Source organism: Anser brachyrhynchus (assembly GCF_964034855.1).
Source record: "Anser brachyrhynchus genome assembly, chromosome: 2".
Taxonomy (NCBI): Eukaryota; Metazoa; Chordata; class Aves; order Anseriformes; family Anatidae; genus Anser; species Anser brachyrhynchus.
Genome location: NC_137695.1, coordinates 113,397,696 through 113,407,589, shown reverse-complemented (window position 1 = coordinate 113,407,589; position 9,894 = coordinate 113,397,696). Strand labels below are relative to the sequence as shown.

At 43.0% G+C, this 9,894-nt stretch overlaps 1 protein-coding gene across 3 annotated transcripts in view; it reads right to left on the bottom strand.

The window, feature by feature from the left end:
• Nucleotides 1–2,742: 2,742 nt before the first annotated feature.
• The window catches only part of TAF4B (TATA-box binding protein associated factor 4b), a 70,285-nt gene continuing 63,133 nt past the window's right edge, over nt 2,743–9,894 (bottom strand). For all 3 annotated transcript variants that reach the window (XM_080580554.1, XM_080580556.1, XM_080580555.1), the window contains exon 15: nt 2,743–3,841. In XM_080580554.1, the coding sequence (XP_080436680.1) occupies nt 3,674–3,841 (168 nt within the window). In that variant the 3' untranslated portion in view covers nt 2,743–3,673. The remainder of the gene's footprint in view (nt 3,842–9,894) is intronic.

Below are 9,894 nucleotides of genomic sequence, written 5' to 3'. Positions count from 1 at the left end.
GGGTACCAGCCTCAGAAGACGTGTAGGCATCACGTGTGGCGCATGCAGAGATCGAGCGCGTGCAGCACTTGGCCTCAGAAACCCAGCAGCCCTCATTTGGAAAGTTGCCGAGAGCGAGTCCAATCGCTTGGGCTGCCTGCCCCGTTAGGACAGCCTCATTTGCTTTTGTCTTTCCTTCTTAATCCCGGCGATCACAAATGAAGAGGAAAGCAAAGAGCACAGCAAACAGACAGACCTGGAGAAGAGCTGACAGCGTTTTTTCCCAAGCAAAGTGCACTCACATGGCAGGGCGCAGGTGCCTACAAGAGAGCAGGCCTAGAACAACTCGATGCAAACAGTAGCCTTAAGCTACTCGTGTCAAAGTGTCCAAGACAGTGCCGTGGCTTTGAGGAATCATCTAGCCAAGTCTCACGGGCCCCTGCTACCTTCCTCATTAAACCTAGAACAAGGCTGCAGGGTGTGTTCGTGTACTTCAGCTAGTCCTTCCCAGGGGGGCCGGGAAGAGCTGGAGTCAAAGACAGTGCAAAGGGCTGGCAAGTGGATTCAGCATTAAGACTCAAAAATGGCAGTAAAGGGAAAAAAGCAACAGCAAGAGGAGAAAGTACAAGGTCCCTTTTGTTCCCATGTAACACACGAAATCCAGCACAACGCTATGTTGCTAAAATGGTATCAGTCAAGAGCCAGCAACAACAGCTTTCCCCTACACACCACCAGATACACTGTTTTCTCTGAAGGCAAAATACTTGAATGCCACAGATAGTTCCCTGGACAGCTCGGTGCATCGGAAATAGGCACTAGACTAACAGACCATCTGGACAGCAAGAAGTGCCTGCAGTAAGCTTTAGACCCCTTGCAGCATCCGTGGCATAGATGGCTCTGCTGCTAAGTGCCGGAGCTTGAACACAAGCTTCCCAACAAGTAAGAAGCATGGGAGCACGATGGCAGGGCTTGACTGAGCTTTTTAGCATTTGTGAAAAGAGGAGGGACGTAGTCACTCCTCCTTTCGCTCCTGGTGCGGCTGGCCAAAGCTCAAGTGTCTCCTAAGTGCCCCTTCGGAAGATGCTTGGTTCTTCTCAGATGCAAAGCTGAACTTGAATAAAGCACAGGCTGAATGCTTGGGAAGGAGACAAGTAATTTTGAACCTGCAAAAGGCTTTGTCTGCTCCTGTCTGAAATTAGGCCTAAAGACTGGCTGAAAAGCTTTTTGAAAATGCCTGTTCTTCCTCACAGCCTGAAGTTTTGAGGTTTCTTTAGAGGTGGGAAGGGAGAAAGGAACTACCAAACAGAGCAAACCTGCTGTGACAGCAGTAATGAAAACACGTGATCTGCACTGCAGGCAGGCAAGCCCTAAAAACAGTTGAATTACCCGTCATACTTTATTACATATATCTATTAATCAATTATTTTCTCTGATATCTCTCATTTTAAGTGCCTTGTTGGTTTAAAGAAGAGGCAGGCCCATATACAGATGCTCATCTTTGTTTTCCAGCCTGCGCTTAATTACCTGTGAGTTGCTTCAAGAACAATTTAGGACAATGCTTCCACTGCACATTGTTGAGGTCTGAGAAGCTTCCCGTGTTTCTGCTTCCCCAGACATGTGCAAAGTGTTTGCCTCTGCTCAGCTGTGAAAAAAAACAGCCTCTGTACCGACTGACAGGGGGAAATCAGATAAATGAGGGGTTGCTTTTACTCCCTGTCCCCCTCTCTCTCCACCCCCCACCTTCGAACAATTCCTTTCTCCGTCACCTAGTTCTGCTAAAAACCTTGGAAGACAGATGTTTATCATTAACACTTTGAGTTGGGCAACCGTGCCAATCACTGTGATGGGCAGATAGCTGGGGCTTGCTCTCCGAACCATGCCATTAGTCACAGCGATGACAGCTTCAGACGCCGAGTATCTCATGCTAGGAAACAGACAAAGGTAACTATTGCTTATTTTTAATAAAATAATTGCTTTAATGCAGTATTTAAAATAATTTTAAACATCTGATCAATAAGATACAGTACACAAAAATGGAAAATGCTGCACTTTACATAAAAAGTAAAGCTAAGCATTTAATTATACAAAAACAATTTTGCCTGATGCTATCAATATCTTGCAAACTATAGCTTAGTCAAAGTACTGCTTTTCTTTTATATATATATATATATGCCATATATACATATATAAATAATTTACAGCATTTATTTGCTAGATTTATTATTCACTACTGTTTGAACACAAAAAACGTAACTGACTCAAAACTTACTCAATTTGGTAACTATCTGCAGTGGTTCTGATGGTAGAGGGCATTTGAGTTATCTATCACTTTAAAGTTTTAAAGTTGCATGCCAAATAACCATAGGAAGCTTGTTCCTTGAAAGAAAAAAAAGTTTTAGCAGGAAGCCATTCAATACAGTCAGTGCCTTTCCCACTGCTCCTGGGAAACAGCCATGCTATGCAGCACTGTGCCATGGGAGGCAAAATATTTGGAGGCTGGGGAGAAGGGTGACCAGGAGGCTTTCCCTTCTACCACAAGACAGTTTTTACCAGCAGATTTTTGAATTTATTCTAGCAGTCTTAATAATTTGGAGTCCTCCTCCTCGTCGAACAAAAACCAGGCAACTGGCTGAACTAACTACTTTCTACTTGAAAAGTTCCCGTTATACCATATTAAGGTATTATAAACATTAAGATGACAACTAAACCAATATTCTCAATTAAAGCAGTGAATCCTGTGCTTTCCAAATATTACTCTTCTCCTTAAGACTCTCCAGCTGTAAAGTTTCAGAATATTTACTGTATCTCAAGTTTTCACTTTTTTTTTTTTTGCAGTCAGCACAGGTTGTTTTGGTTCATTTCTTTCTAAATCTATACTTAAGTTCATTGCTATTTTTTGATATCTACAAACGAAAAACATGAGATCAGTTTAATGTGTTTTCCTTTTTAGGCTCTTCCACTCCCTGTATTCAAGTTTAGTAACTGCACATTTTCCCAAACATCCAAGTATGCCCTGCCTACACCATTTGATGTACTTTAACCACAAGAACGACCAATTTGTTCACCTTCCCTCAGTCACTTTGTCAGCGAAAAGAGGAGGGCAGTTGAGGTGATGTAGGGAAGCGAAAGTGTCCCTTGTTCCTTTTGCTTGCTACTCTGCTCTCCACAAAGTAGCATTCAGTAGTAATTCTAAACCCAGAAAACTGACGGAGATGCTGAGTCAGACAGGCAATACATTAGCATGTTGACTGACTGCTGGTTCATGAATAAACACAGCTGTCATGCTATGCAGTGCCTTTAAAGTGTTACTTGTTTCCCTAGATAAGGTTGGATTAGAAGAAGGCACTACAGACAGAACAGATGTTGCAGACTCTGGAATACTGAAGCAAGTGACATACATGAACGAGGTACACATACCAAGCCCTCGGAGCCTGCAAGACAGTTAAATGCAAGCAGGTAGTCAGGTGCTTGCGTGTGCAGCTCAGTGTTTTCACTGGTTTACAGACTGGTTTAAACCAAGTATTATTAAAAACCCTAGAGGTGCTAAGTTAGGTATTTAATAAAAATGTTTATCTGTAAACAAGAGTTATCCTTACAACGGATCATTTTCCAGAAATTGGAATTTCAAGACAGTGCAACAATGCTTCAGTGTTTTCTTTGGCAGTAGACAGCAAGTTGAAATGTAAAATTCAAATCACTTCAGAAGAGCACGGTACAAGGTTAGGGAATGCTTCATCTCCCTCTCTTGTTCCATGCAGAATATCAAGTCCCTGAGACAGACACGGGTTATTCTTGGACGAAGCAGCTGTTTCGTAAGGCTAAAATTTGACGATCCAGGAGCAATTCCATTGCCATTCAAACCCTAAAAGTAAAAAGGGAGGGAAGAGAGAAAAAAATAAAATAAAATTTCATGTCAATACAAGTTTTTAAATCAAACTGGTTGGGTTGTACTGCCTACTTGCATAAAAGTAACCTGTTCAGCTTTACATGTCAGAAACCAGCCATCCAGATGTCCTTGTACACTAGATACTTCAAAAGACAAAGCAAATACCTGCCAGTTAATGGTTTACTTTAGTCAAAGCAATGAAATGACTTATTAAAAAAAATCCTTTGCCTTTTTTTTTTTTGAACTATACTATTGTAAGATAAATAACTGCTGTTTCACTGAAGTCATACCATGAACACCTGCACCGAGGAAGGACAAGCTCACTGTGAAAGTTGTACCACCGCAGCTCCTGCACTGCACAGAGCCCCAGGCCGTGCAAGGCTCTTCCTCCCAACTGCAAGCACGCAGGCTCCAGACGTTTGCACCTCTTCTTGAGGAAAACCATTGCTGAGAACAGGCACTAGCCTTGAAACATGGCCAGGAGACACTCTTATCCCAGCCATCGCCTGTGAAATGTCCTTTAAGAAAGCAACAAATGCACACAGTCAACGGGTCCGTGTGTTCAGACCGCTGTGTCTAAGCCTATCCATCTCAGTCAGCTGCCTCACTTGGTTATGAAAGCACAATCGGTGTGGAGATGATGTTTGGTAGTTATACATTCAGGCTGTTGGAATGAGCAACCCCCATGCATTCCAAAATGCCCCAAGATTTATTATTAGGGGTGGGGACGAGGAAGATTACCATGAGCTGCACAATAGACTGGCTACTTATCTTGGAGCCAATCTATGCTACACAGCCAGTCTCTTATCACTACTGGAGGGTTCTTGGTAATGAATGCAATTTGTACAAATACAAGTGCTCAGTCTCTGTAACTTCAGCAAGGCGATGCCTGCCAGCATCAACACCACTTGGAGATGGTGCTGCTCAGATGCTACGTTAACTATATCAATTCTTACCCTAACACTCTCTGCAAGACTTCAGCAAAATGACTTTGCCCACTTTGCTTAGAGAAATCTGGTTAAAAAAATATATATTAAAAACAAATACTAGTGGTGGTCTGTCTATAGCACTGAATGCTACTGTTGTTAGGGGGGGGAAAGCATTGAAATTTATTAAAAAAATAAAGATTCACCAGAGAGCACATACTAACCACGGAAAACCCAGGGCATATTGCAGAAATGGAAGCTGTATTTCTTACTAGCAGCATGCAGGGTATTCAGCACCATTTCATTTGCTTTACAGTCGATACTATTAAACACTATGAAATGCCATCATTTGAGGCTTTCAGTTTGTTAAATGGCTTGGAACAAATGCGCGTGTGGGGAAGACTGCTGGCCACGCAGCACACAGAGGGCACTGCTGTCCTGGTAAGACACAAAAGGGTCACAGTTCAAGTTTGTCATATGACAGCCCCGAAGGATCCAGGGAAAAGATAGCTCTGCAATGCAGCTGCCAGCACGGGTTGAAAAGGAGGTCAGTCCAACAGGATGCGGCAGAAGGCCTGAGGCAATGTTATAAATGAAACAAACCCCAAGGGTTTTCAGTAACCCAACAGCAATGTCCTTTATAATTCAAAGAACTTTATGGAGGTGAAAGTATTTTCTCTCTAAATAGTCATTAGACTAGAAGTCTTACCTTTAAAAAGATGCAAAACAAAGCCACCTCGATCCACTTACCTCCCTTACAAAAAGGGGGCAGACATCACAAATCCCTGAGCCTGCCCAGGAAGCTATCAGAGCTGCAAGATGTCACAGCAGAGCAGAAGCTCCGAACCACCCATGTTTGAGACAGAGTTATGGATTTATTTATTCTTAAATTCTTACCCATGACGCCAGGGCAGAGACACAGAGCCATGTTGCGCTGTAAAATCACTTCCAAGGCCAAAGCTTACGTTGGACTTCTGTTTGCTGAGATGCAGCTCATATTTTTATATTTCATACAGCAAATGGGCTTATCAGAGCCGAGTACAGCATTTCAAGGGCTCTTCAACTACTTACTGAGCACATCTAAAGCAATGGCCGCCACATCCAAGCTGAAAGAAAGAGTCCTTCTCTCGAGGTGCTGGATGGTTTAAAAAATCAAAGTAGTCTGACAGCATAGCAAATTCCAGTGCAGACTTGGACTGCAAATGGGCTTTGCCTGGTCAGGAAACTCACCCAACACCTTATGATAGGCTGCACAAAGCCTCCTGCACATGTCTCTGAACACAAAGCTGCATCGAAGTACTGGTCTTTCACAGTTTTGTTCTGATCACTGGAACAAATGGCAGAGGGTGATATACCTGTCTGCTTGTAATAAAACATTTAAGGAACCAAATATAAAGACATTTGAAGTTATGGTGCCATCTGCACACCAAAATGAACCATCACACGTGCTTCAGTGTCCAGGACTTTAAGAAGTGTCCAGCTCTGAGCTCTTCAGCTGACTCAAGGGGTGCTTCAGGGGAGGGTTCTCTGCTGCTGCATGCTCAGAAGCCGCCTCTTCAGCAAGTTCTGGCTGGGCAGCAGGTCAACTGCCCTGGGGTGTTATCAGTCCTTAAAAGGGAGGACTTATCTGGAGCACTGGCAGTCCTCTCCTTTGCATTTCATGTACTCCCTCTTGCACAGAAGCTCCCCCATGCTGTTTTTCACACCTTAGTACCTGCACTAGAACACCAGCCCATGCCTTGCTCCCAAATCTATTACATTCCTCCAGTGGGGCAGCAAATTGCTTCAAAAAAAATAGCTGCAGTCCTGTGTTTTGCTTATCCTCAGAGTCCAGTCAGATCAGCAACTTTGTCAGAGCAATACGCTCTCATGATCCTCACAGCCTTTTGTGTATTCCTAGCAGAGATGAGTTACTCTCACCAATTCTGGCAACAGAAAACACCATGGAGCTCCTGCAGTAGTCCCACACCAGTTTTGCAGCTAGTGTCAGGAGGTTGCTCCCAAAACACGTCTTTAAGATCTTTAGAGCTCTCTCCAGTGGCTGGATGAAGAATTAAATACCGAATATCTCTGGAAAGGCAAGAGTGAACTTGATACAGAGCCACAGCTGTCATGAAAGGTAGCAAGACTTGCAGGACAAGAGTCTTCTTCTCCCTGAGCTACCATCACAGCCTTAACTCCTCGCCTCCAAGGTGTTTGGAGCACACAATCCAGAAGCCTGCATCTTAAGTACTGGCAGGAATATCAAAGTTGCTCAGAGCTATTAGATAGGACCTAGAACAGTGCTCACAGAGGTCAGTAGAAACCTGCCTTCGCACCCACCTGCCCAGGCTCAGTGACCCGTTCCTGGCAGAGTACACGTTTCCTTCTCAAGTTTTGTGGCTTCACACAAACTGCACGCAGAATTTCAGACTCTTACAGCAGAATTAGAGAGGGGCACTTTACGGAAGCAAACTTCAGGCAGGTGTTAAAAGTAAAGTCAAGGGCTCTCATCTTAATTTCTGGTGAGACACAAATACTTTTAAGTCTCTAAGCTAAGATCCCAAGAGAGCAAACTGTCACTGCAGCTCTGCCATGCATTATAAAAATACCTCCAAAAGAAGGAAACAGTCAGGAGAGAATTTTCAATGACATTTCAAAAAGCTGAGAAGTTACAGCTGTTGGCAGTAGATACCTTGTTGGAAGGTGGTACAAACAGTCAGCCAGCCAGAGCAGCTACTCAAACTCAGGTTCAATCCCCAGCTCTGTCACCTGTGGTCACACTGAGGTCTGTGCTAGCTGGTGTATCCCATACATCAGTCTCCCAGCTCTAAGACACAGAGCACTTTCCTGTCTCGCAGAAGGGGAAGAAAGGTAAAAAGCCATCAATGCGTTGTGAGGTGCTTGAACACTCTCCCGGGTCTCAACCAGCAGCGAGGAAGAAGGAAAGCCTGTCAGAATTGTGGAAATTTTGTTTATAAAAGTAAGTGCATAACTGAGGCCAGAGAAAAAGTGAAAGAAGTTAATGCTTTAGTGACAAGCCAGTGCCTATTCTATCAAGCCTCAGTCTGAGAGAAATACTCCCACATCCATGATACTAAAATGCTACATTAATCAGTGTTTATAAAAACATGAGTTATTTAAAAAAGAAGTTGTTGCATTTTTTAAAATCTTATAGACCATTAGGATAGATCAAGCTGACGTCAAAAAGGCTTAGATCTCTATTTCCAGACTGCTTCTCATGCAGCTGAAAACAAACATGTATATTTATGACATTATCTGTAGTCTACAGAGAAGCCTCCCTAAGCTGTCAGATCCATACAGCAGAGAATGCCATTCGACTACACGTTTTTCCTCAGACTTCAGCGCAACATTCCTGCACGTCCTTTCAAATGTAGGCAACAGCACGGTTTACATATTGAAACAAATTGCTGCGAGAGCAACGTCAGTTTATTCACTGTTCTGCCCAAGATTCATGTACGCACGTCACCGCATATGGCTACATCAGATGCTTAATCTGTACCTGGAGGTAATGACTACTATACAAATATGTCATGTTAGTTAATAGACAATTATTAAGCTGAAATTTTCTGGCTCTTTGCCACATCATTTTAAGCAACGTATTGTCAACTAAATTATAAATCTCTTGACCCTTCACATGTCATCAATGTTTGTGCGTTACCAATATGTTCAGCCTAAAGCTACAACGCAATTAGTCATTTAAATTGCAGATATCTTTCACACATAAGAAGAATTAAGTTCACATCTAGCACAGAGGAAGCACGACATGGGCCGATGAACTGTACTTCTGAAGCTTATGAATGGCAGTCGAGAATATTTTTGCCTATTTAAAAGGGGAAAGAATTCACGTCAAGTGTATGGCCTAGACTGACAGCAGCCAGGAAATTCAGAGCTGAAATTGAAACTCTCCAGCTGACAGGGGTGTGCACACTTCGGTCTTGCAGCACATAAGTATGTGGCTGAAGCCATATTTTATAATTAGAGGATGCTTTTAGCTCCCCTCTTCCCCAGAGGTACGACCACCCTTGTAGACTCTTCAGTTGTCCAACAGCTTGAATAAGAACTGGGAAGTGAAATCAAGAGTCTGCATACGTTATGCATATGCAAAGCAGAAAAAAAGAAAAACTCTCCTGTATCACTTTAGACTGAAGTCTCAAAATGAGCTAGGGAAGAAGATAGTAGTGAGAGGGAGGCAGACACAGAGAGAGACAGACACACATCGAGAGAGAAAGAGAGAAGAAAATCCCTCAAGTGTAGAAACAGATTTTGTAGCCTGGTTCTGAAGACGTACTTACATTCAAGTAGCCTAGGTCCAATTTAAAGCAATCGATTTTAAATTCATTTTCTGTAGCTTTTAAGAAAATACCTTAGCAGACTATCACGTACCAATGCCAAGCACCAGTCAGAAGCCTCTCTGTACCCCATGGATATACACAGGGCAGCAAAACCATCCTCATCCACTACAGAGCCAAGTTTAAGTTTAATTAATTCATTCTGAGTCACTTCCTTTATACCAATACCAAAGTAGATTAATTATGCTAACGTATCCTCATTAGAGTAGCTTATGGTCAGAAGGGTGGCAGTAACTTCTAAGGCTACCACTTCCAGAAGTGTAAAGCCACGTATGTCCCTTCCCTTGACACATCCCTCCCTCAAACACCAAAAAAACCCCATAGTGACCGGATTGTCACACAGTGGGTGAACAAAATGCCTCTCTTCCCCAATCATTTCTAAGGTGCAGGGTTTTCCTTCATTTTGCAAAAAAGGACTTGTTGCTCGATGGCTTAGTTCTTCCTGGGTCAGCCTTAAGATCATTTCCAAAAGCTTAAGCCTTCACCATATACAGAATGTGTTTGATCTGCACGCATACTGGCATCCTAATCTGTAAAACAAGCAGGCTAAATTTAAGTTCTACTAACATGATCAGACATGGCACAGAGCTAGCCCTAAAAGAGAAGGCAACCAGCTTGCTTTCTCCACACACAATGGATATTATAAGTAGAGCAAATAACCAGCATAGAAGACAAGATATTTCTCCTGTTTCTTCTTGCCAAACTTTCCACAAAGAAAACACAAACTTACTTGTGGACCGCTGTATTGGAA